The sequence below is a fragment of the Pteronotus mesoamericanus genome, unplaced genomic scaffold (genome assembly GCF_021234165.1).
Source record: "Pteronotus mesoamericanus isolate MK-2021 breed Mesoamerican mustached bat unplaced genomic scaffold, CSHL_Meso_final contig_27, whole genome shotgun sequence".
In the NCBI taxonomy this organism is placed as follows: Eukaryota; Metazoa; Chordata; class Mammalia; order Chiroptera; family Mormoopidae; genus Pteronotus; species Pteronotus mesoamericanus.
Genome location: NW_026555115.1, coordinates 26,133,269 through 26,151,667, shown reverse-complemented (window position 1 = coordinate 26,151,667; position 18,399 = coordinate 26,133,269). Strand labels below are relative to the sequence as shown.

General features: G+C 42.5%; 1 protein-coding gene across 1 annotated transcript in view; it reads right to left on the bottom strand.

Annotated features, from left to right (window-relative positions):
* The window catches only part of ILDR1 (immunoglobulin like domain containing receptor 1), a 34,863-nt gene extending 18,446 nt beyond the window's left edge, over positions 1-16,417 (bottom strand). Inside the window, exons 1-3 of the mRNA XM_054574974.1 lie at positions 16,213-16,417; positions 1,971-2,141; positions 468-617 (exon numbers count right to left, since the gene is read on the bottom strand). Coding sequence (XP_054430949.1) covers positions 468-617; positions 1,971-2,141; positions 16,213-16,267 — 376 coding nt within the window. The 5' untranslated portion in view covers positions 16,268-16,417. The remainder of the gene's footprint in view (positions 1-467; positions 618-1,970; positions 2,142-16,212) is intronic.
* Between the last annotated feature and the right edge of the window lie 1,982 nt (positions 16,418-18,399).

Below are 18,399 nucleotides of genomic sequence, written 5' to 3'. Positions count from 1 at the left end.
TGTTTTGATTCTAAGCCCCATGCTCTTTTCTGTATCAATGGAGGGTGTTGAACTCAAGGTGGTCAAGTACTTGGAAGTCTCTGTTTCCTTAGATACATGTAACAGGCATGACCAGAGGGAAACTCAGGAGCCTGGGTTCCAGGAGGCTCTGAGAGCAATTCATAGAAAGGATCAAAGGAGCCTCATCCACACCTTAGCCCCGAATCTCAGGGAAGCAAAGGAAACCATCCACTCCCAGACCTTTAGCCAAAGCTCATCCAGAGACCAACTTCCAGGGAAGTGACTTCAGATGATGCAGCACATTCTGTATATCTGGCTTTTTACTCAAACAATAGCAGGGACCAAGGAGGTCGCCAGGCAGCGGAGAAAAAGGGAAATCCCCACAATGACTCAGCCTGGTGTTTGCACCTCTGCCATCCTCAGTGCCCTGCCGCCCCCACCCCCCATCCCCCCATCCCCCCACTCACGGTTCTGGATGGTGATCTTGCGCTGCCGGTAATCTACCCCCAGCACAGGCTCATTCTGACCCCGCCTCTGGGCCACGATGCGAACCTCCCGCTGGCTGTCATTGCAGTCATTGGAAGGGTCTTGGCCCAGGGACAAAGCTGCCTGGTATGCTGAGGAAAGAGGACACACCCAAGTCACACAGCAGTGGGGAATTCTCAGGAAGAATGGTGCCCTTACTGTGAGCCTCTGTATCCCCAGGGAGTTTTGTTAAACATGAAAATTCTGATTCTTTAGGCCTGGAGTGAGAAGCAGAAATTCTGCATTTCTAATGAGCTCCCAAGTGATACCAATGAGATACACCTTGAGCTGTGAGACTCCAGACCCATCCAATAGGCCACCATTTCCAAATCCTGGCTGCATCCCCTTGTCTCCCAACCCAACTTCCCACGTCTTGTTCCCGGACTCTGCTCCCCCAGGGTTCATCCATCTGCCCTTATAGTACAAGGTTTGAGAGCTGTTAAATCTGCTGGGGCAAACATCTACTACCCTTGTCTCTCCTTCCTCCCCACTTAACCCAGGCATTTTAAAAGGAATCCCCAGGAAACAGTGCCACAATTTAGGGAGGGAGGGGTTTTTTGTGGGGACATCAGACTCCGTGGGTAGCTCAGACAGTTAGGTTTTGGGGTTTATATTGTGAGACATTAGTAGGACTAAAAGAAGTAAAGTTGATGCCTTGCCCTCCTTTTTTTCATCTCAGGAAGCTCACTTCCTGCCTACAAGCAGGGTGTTCACTTCTTTTCCCAAAATTTCCACAAGATTAATTTTCCTGGGATGACAGTGGGTATCTAGGTTCCTTTGTTCCCTGAGAGAGGCAGGGTGGGCAGCTAAGAAGACACCAGAACTGACATGAGCAGGGCAACTGTTACTTAGAGATATGATTTGGCTAAACATAGGGGGAGTTTTGCATCTCAGAAATGTCAAACAAAAAATGTGCTCCCCGTGGTGGGGTGGGGGGATGGGCAATGAGCTCTGCAACAGTGAGTGGTTAGTCAGTAGAGGAATGACTATCTACCAGGAAGGCTGGCCATAGAGTTGAACATGGCAGTGGGCTCAATGTTCACAAATGATCATTCCTCATGCATCCTGAGAGGTATAGGAATCTTCTTGTCAGCATTCTAAGGGTGGGGGTGATCGCAGGCAGATCTGCATCCCCATCTCAGTGTGCTGGCATGGACTAGGAGGCAGAACTTACTCTGCCTTTTACTTGATGCCTGAGCTGCTTTAAATCTTTTTAGAACAAGGTGGGACATAGATTTGTAAATAAATAAAATAGTATGTGACCTTCAATAAGTTATATCATCTGCCTGGGCTCAGTTTTCTTATTTATAAGATGAGGAGACTAGATTAAGTGATCTTTGGGGCTTCTTCTACTTACGAGGATTTGTGATCCTAAATAATTCCTATACCATAACAGCAATACTTCAGACAGGGACCCGGGCAGAGCCAGAGGGGAGGGCACTCACACGCAGAGTAGTAGTCAAAGATGGGATCCTTGCAGAAGGACTTGAAGCGCCAAGTCACTACCACGTCCTGGAGCTGGGCAGAGGTGGTGTAGTCACATTTGAGGACGACGGAGGCAAACAGGGTGACATAGCGCTCTGTGTGCTGGACCGTCACCAACAAGGACAGGCACCCTGAAGCCAAAAGCAGGAGACAATGCTACAGGCAGACCAGATCTCTGGGAGGTGACCTACTTCTGTTTGTGGGGTAACAAAGGTTATGCAAATGAACACACACACTGCCTGACTGCTTGGGAGCTCACAGGAGGAGCCTGAGTTCTTACTCGGACTGGGTAAAATACTGCCCAGACAATGGGGAAGACAGTGGACAACTCCCAGGGAGCTCTCGGTCCATCAGTCTATCAATGGTGGTAACACATACAACAATAATAAAGAAACTGTATTAAAATAAGGCCATATTTGTACCAGAGTGACCTTGTTAATGTACGTATTTTTTCACACCACTTTCCTTTAAAAATGTTTTCCCATATACCTAAGGATAAACTCCACACTTAAAACAAAGCCTATAGAGCTGGTGAGGTCTGCCTTCAGCCTTTCTCTGCTGCCTCATCTCCCTTCATGCCCTACCTTACACGCAGAGCTTGGTCACTCTGAACGTGCTTCAGTCCTTTCCATCCTGGGATTGCTCTCTTTTCTAAGTCTTGCTGCATGCGGGTCTCTTGGGTGGAGCACTCTTCCCTATCACTGGACACCATTCCACTCCCTTCACTAGACTGATTACTATCTATTCCTCATGTCTTCAGCTGCACCCTCCCCTCCTCAAGAAGCCTTCCCTGACTGCAAATCTGGGAAAGGGGCCTCCCTTTGTTTTCCCAAAGTGCCTCATCTTACCTTAAGGAGGAATTTTCATACTTCTTGCTGTTGTCAAGTTTACTATAGGCTCTGAGAAAGCTGACTGGTTTTTGTCTCTAACTCACTCTTCAAACACAAGCACCTCTTATTGTGCCTGTCACCTCCTTGGCACCAAAAACTGTTTGTTGAATAAATGATAGAGTGAATGACCAAAAATACATTAACCAGTGGATATTGGCAGCACAGGTCAACATAAGCATAAAGCAAATGCAATAAAAAAAGATCAGACTGTGACACATTTTTATCAAGAAAGACTTGAAAGAATTAAGTCTCCCCCCTCCTACCTTCCGAAGATACAGATATACTACAGTTCTGCCTTGATGAGGAACCAGGTGGCACAGAAATGTCAAATGGGGCTTTAGCACAGTCAGAGGGCCACACATAATTGGCACCTTGTAATGTTCCTATGTCAATATGGTTTCTAGGCTGGGTTATAGGGGATCTTCTCACGGGAGGGTTAGTGTAGAGCAGGAGCAGTCAAACTTGAGCATCCACCACCAGGAAGACTTGAGACAGCCCAGGTCGATGTCAACAGGAGTTTCTGATTCAGTAGGACTTGGGTGGGGCCCAAGGACTTAGATTTCTAATAAATTTTCAGGAGATGTTGATGCTACTGCGATGGGAACCATACTTTGAGAAATACTGGTGTAGACTAGATTAAGAAAAAAACAACATATGCTTTGGACTCAGATATGACTTGGTTCGAATCAAACTTTACTACTTAGACATTGGGCAAATTATTTATTCTCAGTGAATTTGTGTTTCCTCAACTGTAAATGGAGATTGTATTGGTACTAACCTCATCAGGTCCTTGTAAGAATTCAATGAAATAGTCCACATCCAGTGCTTGGCTCAGTGCCTGGCACACACACACTACCATGTTAGGGTTAGCGTCAGTGTACGCGTCTTTTTCCCTCTTTATTAAAAGAGCAAAGGAGAAAGAGGTTCAAGCTGGAGTTCTCAGGTGGAGCTGACTTTAACTGAGTTGCTTCCACAAACAAAAGAAACATAGACACCCATTACAGAGCAGTTGGGTGAGCCTGTCTTAAGAGCCCAAGTCATTGGTTCTGGCTCCTGCCTCACCTTCTGGGCACAGCCCACATAAGATGGCCTGCTGAGGCTTTCGATGGACACCTGCACCCGCTTTTCTCACGTCCATGGAGAGAGCAGAGTGCTGCTCAGGACTCTGGCGCCCAGAAATGACCCGAGCCATCTCCAGGGCTGGGCTGTAAATGAGGATGTGCCCATGACAGCTGTGCTGGAGAGAGGGTCTGCAGAAGTGTAGGGGAGACCTGTGGGTGGGGGAGACTTGATGAAGGAAGAGATTTAAACTAGACCCTGAGACTCAGATAGGATAAAGATTACACATGAGAAAGAGAAGGCAGAGAAACTCATCATGTCAGGATGGAAGATGAGCAAAGCCCCTGATCAGGAAGGGGCGGTAACTTGGGGAACCTGGAGGGAACCAACCTAGCCGACAGCTCTGGCTTTATGGGAGACAGGGGATAAATAAGGTGGTCCTGGTATTGGTGACCGGAAGGTGGGGAGATGGAGTACACCACACTCCAATGCCTATTTCTAGTTAATAGATAATCACTGAGGGCTTTTCTGAAGAACAGTTATAGGGTGACAGTGGTGTTTTTAGGAAGATGGATGACTTCCTTATTCAGCTGTTAGTGAAAAAAGAATATCATTTCGAAAACAAGCCTTCAGTGGTTTGGGGATAAAGAGCTGCTGTCCATATCAGCTGTAGGATTCCTGGAAACCAATCCAATCAGGACAGAAGAGCCAGTGACTAGCATCTCAAGCCTAATATGGATTCTGTCGTAACCTGCTTTTTTTATTTTTGCTTCCCCACCCTCACTTTTTCTTTCCCAGTACTGACCTGAAATGGACTTTGGAGCTCTTGCCCAACATAGCTTTAACTGAACACAAGGAGCTATAGGTAAGATTCTTACGATGAATTTGTCAACACTAGTTTCTTTTGTATAGTAACACAAATGGATTGGAATAAGGGGGAGAAACACTGATTTGCAGTCTAAATAAGACCCTAGCTTCACGTAGCACTTTCAAATATTTTCTTTTACACACTAAATATGATCCCTGGGAAGAGAGAATGTGCCCATTTCATAGGCAGCGAATCTGAGACTGGAAAACATGACTTGTCTGTGGTCATTTATTTTCTAAGAAAATATGATTCCACAAGAGAAAGTGGTGGGGGTAGGCAGAGACAAATGTATTTGAAAAAATCAATTCATTTAAAAAAATGATTCCAGATTTGTCCCCTGAGCAGTGCTCTTACCACTCTGCCTGGCCACTTTTTAAGTAAAGGGGCATGTTTGGTATTCATTGGCTTGCAAACAACTGGAACATGGGTCCAGGTTATGTGAACAATAATTAATATACAATTGTCCACTGTCACTCTGATACTATAATTAATAACCTACATGTTCTTTATTTTACTGAACGATCATTCAACATAAAAAGCAGTTTATCAAGAAGACCCTACTCAACATTATTTGTATAGAGGTGAAACATTTGGGGAAGGAGTGGGGCTTGCCGGGAGTCAGAGGAATGAGCTCGGTTGGAGCCAGAAGTTGCTCTGGAGTAGCTCTGAAGATTGCTGAATCTGACACTCTGAGTCAGGAGAACAGGGTGATCACCTTCATTATCAAATCCTCATTCAGCTCCTCTTCCATGAATGCTTTTATTATGGGCAAAGGACACCTGGGGTCAGAGAATGCACCTTTCCCCAACATCAACACTGGCTATACTGCCTTTTATCCTCTCTTCAATTTCACCCCTTAAGTGAATTTCAAGCCTTAAAATATGCCAGGTTTCCAGATGTTTTGACCACATTGAGCTCACTCACAATCCTTCCAGGGGTCTGGCAGTCCCATAGCACCGTGCATAGCTCTCAGACCTTCCCCCACAACATGTCCTCAGCCCCCACCACCCTCACATGTAAAATAGGGAAGAGTCCCAGGATAAAAGGTAACTGAGCAACCAGCAAACCCTTCTCTCTTCTTCTAGGTTGTTGCCCTGGATCTCAGCATCTACGGTTGCATACATTGTCTTTAATCCTCACAAACCCCCTAGGGTGGGATCAGCCCTTCTCATCCACGTGGGCAAAAGTTCAGACAATAAACTAAGTCCTCTCAACCTCAGGATTTGAATTTAGGGCTTGCTGACACCAAAATTCAATCTTTTTATTTTTATTTCTTAACCCAAACCCAATCTTTCCCAAGCAGGCAGGTTTTAACCTTCTAAGTCGAAGTCAGGCACCGGACTCTATAAATGCAGGAGGATTTTTCAGATTAGGAAGAAGACAAAGGAAGTAGCAAATCCATCTCAAAGGCAAAACTTCCCATCTTTCTTTCCCATGCTGTAACTTCTCTGTAAAACTGACCACATTGGGCACGCACACTACTAAGCAGATAGGGGTTTTCAAGAAGAGGCCAAAAGCAGCAAGATCGGGGCTGAAAATATGAACAGATTCAAAAAGATAAATGCCCCGTTTGTAGATTGCATCATTGCTCTTGTTGTTTGTTTTTTTTAAAATTTAATCTTTATTGTATTCTTTTCCATTATCATTTAGTCCTCTTACACCCCCTTCCCCCCAGCAGTCCCGACACTGTTGTCCACGTCCATGAGTCCGTTTTCCTCTTTGCTCAATCCCTCCACCCGCTAACCTCCACCCCAACATCATTGCTCTTTTAAACTTAGTACTTCAAGTTTTCAGATTTGTAAATTATCTTTTTATTCTTACATTTCCTTCTTCCTGTGGCATCTCCTTATCCCCAATTCACTGCTACCTCTTTCCTAGCGGTCTCTATCATTTTGCCCTTGAAAACTTAATTCTAGAGACTGTCTTCCTGAGTTCAGATTCTACCTTCACTCCCCACCAGCTAGAGGAACTGACAAGGTATTTCCAAACTCCAGTTGTTTCTTTACACACAAAATTGGGATGATACTAACATTGGCCTGATAGGATAATAATGAAGATTAAATGAGAGAAATGTCCAGCATTTAGCAAAGAGCCTGACACATACCAGGCACTCAATAAACTATTAGCTATTATTTGTATCAACTATATGCATCTTGCCTACCTTAAAATATTGAGATCAACTGAGACTATCATGTAAAAGTATTCTGAAAGAATTAAAATGATGCAAATGTAAACTATCACTACTGTCTTCTCTTTGCAAAATGAAGTTAGTGCTTTTAAAGCTGTGTCATTTTATACTCTGGCAAACCCATTCACAATCTGCCTCCTCTGTGAAAGAGGAAGAAAGGGAGTCCTGTCATTTAAGGATGGAAAGGTAACTTCAGATGAGGTACTAGAGCTCATGGGAAGGAGGGAAGGGGAAGGGGATTCTCTGTTTCCCGCCATGAGGTACTTTCCAAAACAAGGCTGCCGTGCAGAGTGGGGACTACCATCTGACATTAAAATGGAAGAAAAACATACCAAAAAAGAAGAGTATCTTTACAATTAAATGCTATGTGTTCCTGAATACATGCGTATCTTTGTACATTTATTTTTCATTGTCTTCCCTGTCTACAATCATATTGGGCAAGACGTTTTACAGTTTCTAGAATGTATTATCCATACAGCATAGGGACATAGGAACAAAGATATTTTCCCTCCCTCCCTCCTTTCCTTCCTTCCCCTTTCCTAAGAACTATTTTCAGAACATTAGATGGTATTTCCCCTCCTTTCCATAGGGAGGGTCCTCCCTCCAAGGGGATGGTAGCCAGGGAGGGAGAGTATGATCTTTCCTCACAAGGGCCGTGGCCTCGTGCCGATGCTGGTGGAAGGTCTTGATTCCTGAGTGTGTTTCAGGTACTCAGGCGCCTCTGCTCCAGTAAGCATGTTAACAAAAAGTACACAGGTTTTATCCTATCAGAGTTTATCTCTGAGCGAGCTATCTCCTCAAGTATATTTGCCATCAGTACTTATTATATTTCCTTAGATACCAGTGCAAACATGAGAGAAATAAAGGGGAAGAGTGACTGGCAATGAGTACAGACAAGAAGGGATCCAGAGAGTTAGGAGGGAGTTGAGGCAGGGAAGGAATTATGTCTACATATTACAGATTTAACAAAGGTCTGGCTTGTGCAGCTCAACAGTGCTAGGCTTGGGGTGGCACTGAAACACGTGGCTGGCTACCCTGGGGAGGAAAGTGACATATACTGGGCACTAACATGCTATTAGATAATGGTGTTGGGTGCTTTATTACATGGTATCTCATTTAACTTTTGCAAAAATCCCATGAGATAAGCTTTATTTTTATCTCAATTTCACAGGTGAAGAAAATCCACAGAGATATTAAGTAACTGATTTAAGGTCACAGGGCTAGAAAGTAGCAAAGCTAGATTTAAATTTACATCTCTAAAATTCCAAAGCCTACACTTATTCCTGTGTACCAACTGCCTTCTAAGTAAGTTTTTCTAATGGTGGAAGTTTAACCTTAAGGGATATTTACTGTAAGGCACATTCACAGATTTATTTTAACTACTTTGTATAAAAATGCTTTTTTACTTTTTTGTAATATAAAATAAATAATAAGAAACTTCCAACAATAAAGAAGGGTATAAGGCAAAAACTTCCTCCTTGCTCACCATTCATTCTACTCCCCAGAGGTACCACAGTTTATGACTTGGTGTATATACCTCCACAGCTTTTCCTATGCTGCTCTTAAAAAAAAAAATCATATTATGTATATTCACTTACAACTTTGGTTTCTTCAAACTAATGGTATATCATTATATTCTATAGGTCTAATTATTTTAGGGCCTGCCTAAAAATTCACTACATGGTTGAACAATAGTTATTTACCCATTTTCCTAATAATAGGCATTTAGTTTGCTTCCAATTTATCACTATTACAAATGATGCTGACATAAATTGTTAAAATGACTGTTTTTAGATAAAGTATCTCTTCACATGTATGCCTTCCAGTAGGATGTTTCTTAAAATGAGATTGCTGGGTAAAAGGAAATAAGGCTTTTATATTTTAATATAAACTTCAGGAAAGAAAGTTATACATGTATTCCCATCAAAAGTGTAACAGTGCCATGTTTCACCACAATCTTTCCAATGAGGGAATTTATCAATCTGTAAAAATTTTTGATAATTTACAAGATGAAAAAATAGCCACTCAGGTGGTTTGACCTTGCTATTCCTTTAAGGGGTAGAAGACAAAGCCTGGTTGAGAGGCAGAGCCTCGGAGTTTCCCAAAGTCTGTCGATCAAATCAGTGACTCATCCATGTCCCCACATGCTAATCTCAGAGTATATGCAAATTTGGGTCTCACCAGAATGACAAATCTCTGTGTCCCCTGGGTCTTCAGAGGCCACTCATTCACTTAATTTATTGAATGCCTACTATGAGCCAGGCACCACTCTAGATGATGGGGGCACGGTAGCACGTAAGGGAGACGATGCCTCTGCACTATCAGAACTTACACTCTGGGTGGGAAAGTCAACAATCAACAAGTAAGCACAGAAACAAAGTACTTTATGACTAAGCTTTATAAAAGGTTGTTCAGAAACTGATAGAGATTTGGATATCAAATCTCACTACTGTACAATAAAGGACAAGAGAGGCACACGAATCCAAATATTCCTGGTAGCTCTTCTTAATTGTCCCAAATTCTAAATCAAGCCCCAAATCTAAATCAACATCATTCCGTACAAACCTGGGCCTCTTTGATATTTCCCATCTCAGTGAATGGGCAGCACTGAAAACTAGGAATCATCCTTGACGTCTCTTTCTCCCTCACTCCCCATATACGATTTATTATCAAATTGGTTTTATTTACTTCCTAAGTATTTATGGATTCTCTTGATCTGTTTGTCCATCTTTACTCCCACCCTAGTACATGATACCATCACTTCCAGCCTGGACACTGCCTAAGCTGTACTGGGACCTGCACATACTCTGGTTTTCAGCCATGTGGATTCCACACTGCCATCGGTCTCCCAACTCCTGCTCTTTAAAAATCTCCCAAAGCTGAACACTATCCTTAGGATAAACAGGAAGCCTCCTACCTTGAGGCATGAAGCCACGCATATGTGGTCCTACCCACCCCTCTGACCTCATTTCCCTCATATGCCCTGTGACTTCCTCCACTCAGTCACTAACATTTGTCCCTTCTCTCATACTCACTGATCTCCTTTCTAGCAGCCTTGCACAAGCTCTCCCTTTAGTCTGAAATGATGATTCCTCAGCTCTCAACTCAAGCATCACTTCTTTGGGGAGGGCCTCCTGAATGAGCAAAAGCCATCTATTATATGTTGGTGTGGTCCCTTATACCTCTTTCTTATGGTTCCTACCACAGTTGTATTTCTACCTTTGCTTGTATTTCCTTTAGGCTTTAAGTACCATGGGGCCAGGGCCTTGTCTGCTTTTGTTTACCAGCACATCTGCTGGTTGATAACCCAGAATCTCATTCCACTGCATTTGTTGAGTAAAAGAACAAATAAATTTCATATGACACAGGGCAAACTGCTTGGAACAAATTTTAAGTGCTCTAAAAGTACAAAAAATAAATAAAGTTAACCATTTACAGTATGTTCAGATAAAAAGCAAGGAACAAGGGTATATGTTGGGGGAAGAGGAAGTACAAGAGCATGCCATCCTAGTGGGGACAAGGCTGCCCAAGTTAGTGAGGTGAGAGTTGTTGGGGACTACTTTGTGTGGAATTGGGAACTGTCGCCCTGTGAGAGCCAGGCCTTGAAAGTGGCCTATAAGTCTCGACCAGATAGACATAGCACGGAGGGTTTCCATGGGAGATCTGGCCTAAAGAGTGCATTGTATTTGTTGAAGCTTGCTCTGCTTCGCACTGCCCTGATAAGGAAAAACTAGGTGTTTGCCTTCACTGTAAGGAGATAATTCCTGAGCCCCAAAAACTGCCTTAATGAGCATCTGGTGCCTACTTGTCTGACAGACCTCGATTTAAGACAAACCTCTGTATTTCTTCAATTTATTATCTTAGCCTTTTTGAGGTAGATTGATAGGCTTTGCATGCATGCTGTATACCCCTGCACACATTTCGTTCTCAATAAAAGCCACTTCAAGAGAAGGGCTCGGGCATTCCCCACTAGAGGGAATCACCACCCTCTTTTCCTGGCAGACCCAGAGTGTCTGGAACGACTTATTTCTTCACTCACAGTGGCTGGGGGCACTCTGTGGGATAGGGTAACCCCCTCAGAGAATGAGTGAGCCTTGAATTACATACAAAGAGATTTAATCCACTCTTACAAGCAATGGGGACCTCGTGGAGGTTCTTGGAGAATTAAAATGAAGGTAGGAAAGATTAACCCAGGTAAATTAGCCTATTATCTGGGTAGAAGAATGTTGCAACTAGACAGAGAGGTAGCAAGTTTAGAGGCAAGGAGGCTGTCAAGATGCTTAAGGTAGGCCAGTGTGAGGTTTGTTACCTAGAATAAAAAAGAAGGGGCAGATTCTGGGATTAAGCAATTGAATTTGGTGATTAACTGAATTTGGGAAATGAAAAAAGTGTCAAATCTGCTTGCCTTTGACCCTACCTTACCCTAAGATTTACACATCAGAAGATAGAGAATTAAGGACTAGAGAAAGGTGACATGATCAGAGTCTTCCCAATTTTTAAAACATACAGTTCTATTTCTCTCCCAACAACTTCAAATAAGGAAATAAAGTATTAAGCTGAAGAAAACCCAGGATGTCAATGGTAACATTAATTACCTGGCATCTCATTCTACTGCGTTGTTGTTGGAGCAAGATGTTTAATAAGTTACATTTAGTTAGACATCCAGGATGCAACTATTTCTATTTCTGCATCCCAGGATTCAATTAGACAAAACAAACCCACTCCACTGGCATGAAACAGATAAAAGGGCAATGGACTATAAGTGGTTACCAGGGTTCTGGTCTCAGGTATAAAACGAACTTCATTGTGTCACTCTGGGATGTGTGATTTCCCTGAACACAGATTTCCTCGTCTGTAAGACTGGCCAGAAGGAGAAGACAAGGACTGGGAGTGACTTCTACTTATGTCCAGCAGAGCACTGGGATTCTGGGGAGATATTTCAGGGGGTTCCATGGAAACAAGGGAGCTGTTGAGTGGGCAGCCTCCCATCCACCTCCCGTAGACCCCTCACCCTAAGATGCTCCACTTTACCATCTACTACATCAGGGATCAAAATGACATTAAGTCTTGAGTATGACCCTAACCTTCATTCACACAACTCATTAAAAATAACAAGTTCTAGAGGCTAAGAATCTTGTCTGATTCAGCTGCTTGATTTCCCACAGAATAATATTACACATTGACAGCTGTGTAGATTCATAAGTTAACATCACTCTATGATCTTAAATTATTTTTCACAAAAGCAAAAATGACTCACCATTTTACAATTTGAAGAAAAAACTGAATTTTCATTTCAGGAATAAACTTTGAGGTTGGAGGAACATAACCAGAAATGTTAACCAATAATACAAAGGGCTGCAGGTACATACTTTAGCCTTATCTTAACGTTTTGTTTTAAGAAGCAAGTACTACTTGTGTGATAAAATGCCAAAAAAAAAAACACAACAAAAACACCACCAAAAACCTCTGACAACTGATCTCTTCACAGCTGAGAGCACAGGGACTATGGTAACTTCCCAGGACTCCCTGACCTCAGGGCCCCCAAGCCACATCAACTAGCGAGTACCCAAATCTGACATCATTTCACTACCGGCCTACACTTTGCAATTGCAGAAGCTTGGATGCAAATCAGAGGATTGGGTTGACTCCTCTCTAGAAACAGAAGAAAACAAGTTGGTGGACCAAAATGAAGACACTCTAGTGTGGAGGTTTCCAAAGTTCTTATTTGCAGTGGATCTTGAGAAAATTAACTTACTGGATTTTTCTATTTAGTACTGTTAATTTGGAGAGTATTATCTATGAACTTAAATGTTATTAACATAATATTTGAGGTTAATTTGTTATTGTTTTACCCACCATAGTAATGGGGTTTGAGTGTATGTATGAACGTTTTGTTTCTATTTTATAAATCTTACATGTGTTTGTTTACATGTCACAATGTAAATGGTGTTTCTTACTGGGAGCTGTGAAAAAAAAGTTTGAAAAACACTGCTTTGGTAGCTACTGGGAATGAGAGAGGAAGCAGGTCTTCACCAGTCTGATCTTAGAGACGTTTTGCTAAGTTTGGTTTAAAAATAAAGAAGCAAGGGCAGTAGGGAGGGACCCAGTATTTCCTGAGTGATGACCATGCTGTCGACATTGTGCTTGATCTTAACCCACTTAACAAGAGTTGGCCTTTTGGTGGGAGGAAAGGGAGTGGGGTAGAAAAAGGGCTTGTCAGGAATTTTGCCTGGATGAAGGGAGATTCATTCAAAGTTAGACCTAGTAAGAGGCAGATTCTGAAATACAACCTGACAATCACCTATTAACTGCAGTTTCTTACCTGCAGGTGAAGGAGGCATGGAGAAGCCTAAATTGTATCTTTAAAGTTAGCTTTATCAAATCCTACTTGGGTCTAAATCATAACTACCATGGTCATCATGGCGGACATTTATTAAGCTCTCACTTTATTCCAGGGACTGTATTAAGTGCCTTAAAAATCTTCATTTAATTTAATCCTCACAAAAAACCTTATGAGATATGTACTATAGTCATCCCAGTTTACTGGAGGTTTTTAGCAGTTCAGTAAGTTGACCAACATCATGGATGCAAAACCCACATGCATATTAAAATAGTTGAATGCAGCTTTATTTACATTTCCTGCACATATTCATTGAATATGCTTGTTAAGAGCTACTTCCCCTTCAAAGTGTTGGAGTCAAAACAGTTGAAATCTCAACTTCTTACCTATGAAATAAAGGTGAGATTAGATGTACACTTAGGTCTTTTTCACATTTAGCATTCTCTGGTTCTATTGGGTTGACCAAGAAATCCATTTGTTTTATTCCATAAAATAAGAGACACATTTTTTATTTTCACCAATAATTTTATTGATTTGGATATTTTGAATATGTCCACTATCTCCTGCTATTGGCTTCTAGTGGGCCAGGGATGCTGCTAAATATCTTCCAATACATAAGACAGACCCACAGCAAAGAACCATTTGGCCAAAATGTCAATAGCACCAAGAAACTTTGCAAACCGTTTTTGACAAGTATGATCAGTCATAGCACCTTCTCCATACACTGCACAAAACTTTTTTTGCGTTTCACTTGCATTTTTATCTTTCTTGAAATAATAAAGAATATGCTGAAAATGTTGTGCATTTTCTTCCATCCTCAATATTAAAATGGCTGCACAAATATTCACCAATTTTGATGTTTTTTTTTTTAATGCATGCTGATATGACAGCTGTAACAATACAATCTAACAAAATCTTTCAAATGAACTTGAAGACAACTAAGCACTACTAGAGCTATAGTACAGCAAAAACTAAATGAACCTTTTGGCCAATCCAATAAAACATGTCATGCATTTAAAAAATGTCAGGCAAATACAGCAGTCTCTATTACTTTACTTAATATCCTGGTTGCTCACACTGCATGGCTAGTTCATAAACACCTGGTGCTCCACTTTCTGAAGTCCTGGTTCATTCGGCAATTTGCTTACTAGAAAAATATACCCTTTGGTTACCATCACTGTATTTGAAAAATGTTAATTGTTCAATATTCTTTATGAAAACCAAATAGCTTTTAAAACATTATGCTGGTGATCTAAGGATTGGGGTTTATACCCTACCGCGATTTTTCGTCTCTAAGGCTTCTTTTCTTATCCTATTGACCTGGACAACTGCTGACTACAAAGTCTATGCTGTCCACTCCCTGGCTCCTTTCAGCTCAGGAGCACTCTGGGAATGGGGTACCCTGGGGCAGAGGTGGTGGTAGACCTCTGTTTTCCTAAAAAGGCAGCGCAAGCAAATTTAGAAATCTCTAGCTGCTGTGGACTTTGTGCTGAACACACAAGGCATCAAAGAGAAAACTGTGCAAAACTGTGGGATTTTTATGAATTTGCTTTCATAGTCCAAGCTGCTGACTGCCCTGGTGGAATTTCAGGCACTTTGATTTAGGGGAGGTTTGGTTCATTTTCTTGTGTATCATAGGTGTCCAACATGTAGTCTTGTCAGTTTCAGATAATTTGTAGGCCCTACATCCTGCAGAAAATGTAGTAAGCTAGAGGACCTTAGGGATACCAATTTTCTAGTTGTTCTACCCTTTTGCAATCCTCCCTCCCGTGGCTTAATTAAGCTTAAGTTATTGTAGAATCTTGTCTGAATGAATTTTCATAACATCAGAGTGATTTTAATGTCCTAGTGAGCTTGTAAAAATGGAATTCTGCCTGTACTTTCACATTATATCTTTTCACAAAAATACAAGACTCAAATTGGTCTGTGGGCAAATTGAGCTGACCTCCCACTGACAAAGGTAAGAGGGCAGTTATTCCCAAAAGGGAGGGAGAAAAACATAAAACAAAATAAAACAGGACAGAAATCTAAAGTGCAACAATAGGTTCTGGTTTGCAAGATCACACCTACATCCTCACTGAAAAGGGCTGAAATGCCTTCATTCTGCTACCCTTTGCTACCAGGTTTTATTCATGCAGATACACATTTCTGTCACATTCCCAGGAGATAGAAACTGAGACACACAAAACCATGCTTTCCAAAGCAGAGAGGGGCTTGCCATGGAAGTTAAAGTCGAAGGTGTGATGGTTAGGTGGACACTTGAGGGGGTGATATTAAGCAAGGAGGAAGTTAGGAAGGCGGGTGAATAGCAAAAAAGTATACAAGTGACCCTGAAGATGGTTAGCAAAGAGCTAAATGTTGTGGTCCTATAAAATAGATTCTGTATCATAATTAACATCCATTATATAATTAAGGACACACTATAATCTCCCAGGAGTGAAATAAATGCATTTCTGAGCCCATAGAGTTGTCATCATATCCAAAACCTAAAAGCAAGTATCAGATGAAAGCAAAAAGTAATTAGGAATTGTTAAAGTGGTGTGGCCGCGTCTATCAGTTCAGCAGTAGAGACTAAGTGCCTAATGACTGCAGGAGGGGCAGCCCAGAGGTGGTTTTTTTGTTTTGTTTTGTTTTTGTTTTGTTTTTTTTCCTTAGTTGCACCTGTTTCTGAAGGGCCTGGGATAGTAAGAGAGGAAAACAACCGGTTCCCACGGGTGAAACTATCCAGTCCCCGCACCGCCTGGCGCCCGTGCCAAGTACCAGCGAAGCGCGGCCCAGGCCTGCGCTGCCCTGCCTGTGGCCAGCTCTGCAAGGCAGGCAACAATGGCTTCCAGTCTCCTTGGGCCCAGGCGCTCACCTTTTGGGAGCCAGGTGAAGAGCAGGAGCCAAGGTGCAGGTAACTCGAGGCCCATGCCGGGCCCTCTCTAACCCCTTTCAGCTCTGGCGCTCTGGGGCACTCTCTTCATCAGCTGCCGCCCAGGACGCAGCACTTCTGCGGGAATCCCTCCGCTTTCCCCTCGCTCGTCGCCGCGGCGGGAGGGCCGGTGCCGGGCAGCTAGCAGGTACTCAGGCTCATCTCCACCTGAGCCAGTGCCCGCGGCTCCGCCTCCCACACCGGCGCCGCCGTTTCCTGCTCCGCCCTAGGTCCCCGAAGACCGCGGCCACCTTTCCTACCTGCCAAGGCCCTCTCTGCAGGCTGCCAGGTATTTCCTCTCCTCACCGAAAGAGCGTCTCCTGCCACTCAGTCCTCTCGCCGGTAGAGAATGTTACCATTTTTCTCCAGAAGTTCTCAGGAACTCTTACCCCTAGATGATTTCTCCCCAAGTTTTTGTAGAATTATGTAAACATAACCTACAAGGGAGTATTTCCTGTATTATGTTTCCATTCACTCATACTTTCTCGGAAAACATCCCCGCACCCCCTACTAAAAACACATGAATATGAAGTTTACATTATGTTTATTTAGGTTTCCTAGAAACTAACGGTATAGGGTGTGAACTACAGAAATAAACTTAATTTTCGACAATTATAAAAGTAACATGTTTATTATTAGTTAGAAAAATATAAATTGGTGGAAGTAAAAATATCCTGTGGTACATTCTTTTCTATTATTTCCCATCCTGCATGCAGCTCAGCTGCCCCTCAGAGACCTTGGCCTTCCCAAGGTCAACGATTGTAGGTATCTTTACACCAGGCCTTTTAGAATATAATTTGTCTCTACTCCTTCTTTAGCGGGAAGCCACAGTAAGGGGAAAAGAAAAATAGAGGAGGGCACACTTGCCTTCAGCTACCAACCCACAACATTAATTTGGAAAATCACCTATACAGTGGTCAACGTAAATAGAAAGCAAGCTATTTTATATGCCTCTACCTTATCCGGGATTTTTCATCATCTTCCCCCTTCTGTAAAAAACACAATTCTCCTTCCTCCCAGCCACCATCTTTCTCCTCAAGAAAATAATTACAAAGATGCATTTAACATGGTTTCTGCTCCTCAGGGTTTCCATTCTAGTCACTAACCTTAGAGGTCAGTATTGTTTCTCCTAAGTGTATCCCAGCCCTGCTCTGTTCTGAAGAGTCCTCTTCACTGATGTTACTGGTGTCCCTCATCTCACCTCCACCCAGAGGAATATCCTTGTCCTGAATCTGATGGGGTTCTCAACACAGCCCTTTCTGCCCATCTTCTCTACTCCCCCTCACTCCTGGATCTAGCTTCTGATTCTCTAATTGGGCCTCTCCACTTTAAATGTTTTTCTTGTAGTTTCTCTTCCAGAAAATAGGAAGTAAATTCAGGAAGTCATGACCAAGGGCAGAAGGTACAGTATGTTTAGGAGCCTTTAGATCTTCCACAGTGGGGTCCCAGCAAGCAGCAGCAGGATACAAAGTGAGTGTTGGATCCTCACCCTCCAGGCTCCAGAGACCTTGCACATGCTTCCAAGGAACATTGTATGTGCTTGAGTGTCTGTGACCCTGAAGGATTTGTGTGGTTGCTGCTCAGTGAATTGTTTTAGGCAAATTCTCAGTTACAGTCTTGAAAGTATGAACTCTCTCTTTCCCATACCTACCTCCCATGCCCCTCAGCCTTGCTTTGGGATAAAGGCCATTTTAATATTCATTGAATCCAGCATTTCTCTATGTTTATTTCATGTAACAGTAGTTTCATGGAATGTTAATAAATAGTATAGGGATCAAATAAATTCAATAAATTCTGGATTAAACTAAATAAAATATTTTCTCAGGACTTGTCAAACCCTTAGGGTGCTAGTGTACATATGAATTTCCAAGGGAATATTTCTCAGCATTATTCAACCACAAAACCTTCCCCCCCACCCCGACCCACATATATCTTAGGCAAATATTCCATGGATATTTTGGGAAATCCTGGCGTTCTAAAAATAATTGAGGGGGATATGTTGGAGACTTCTATAGGAACAACAACAAAAAAATGGCTTTAGCAAAGGTTATCCAAATGCAGGAGAATTAGAATTTTTTAATTTTCTCTTGGGAATAACTACCTCTATTACTTCTCTTGGCGTGAACACTT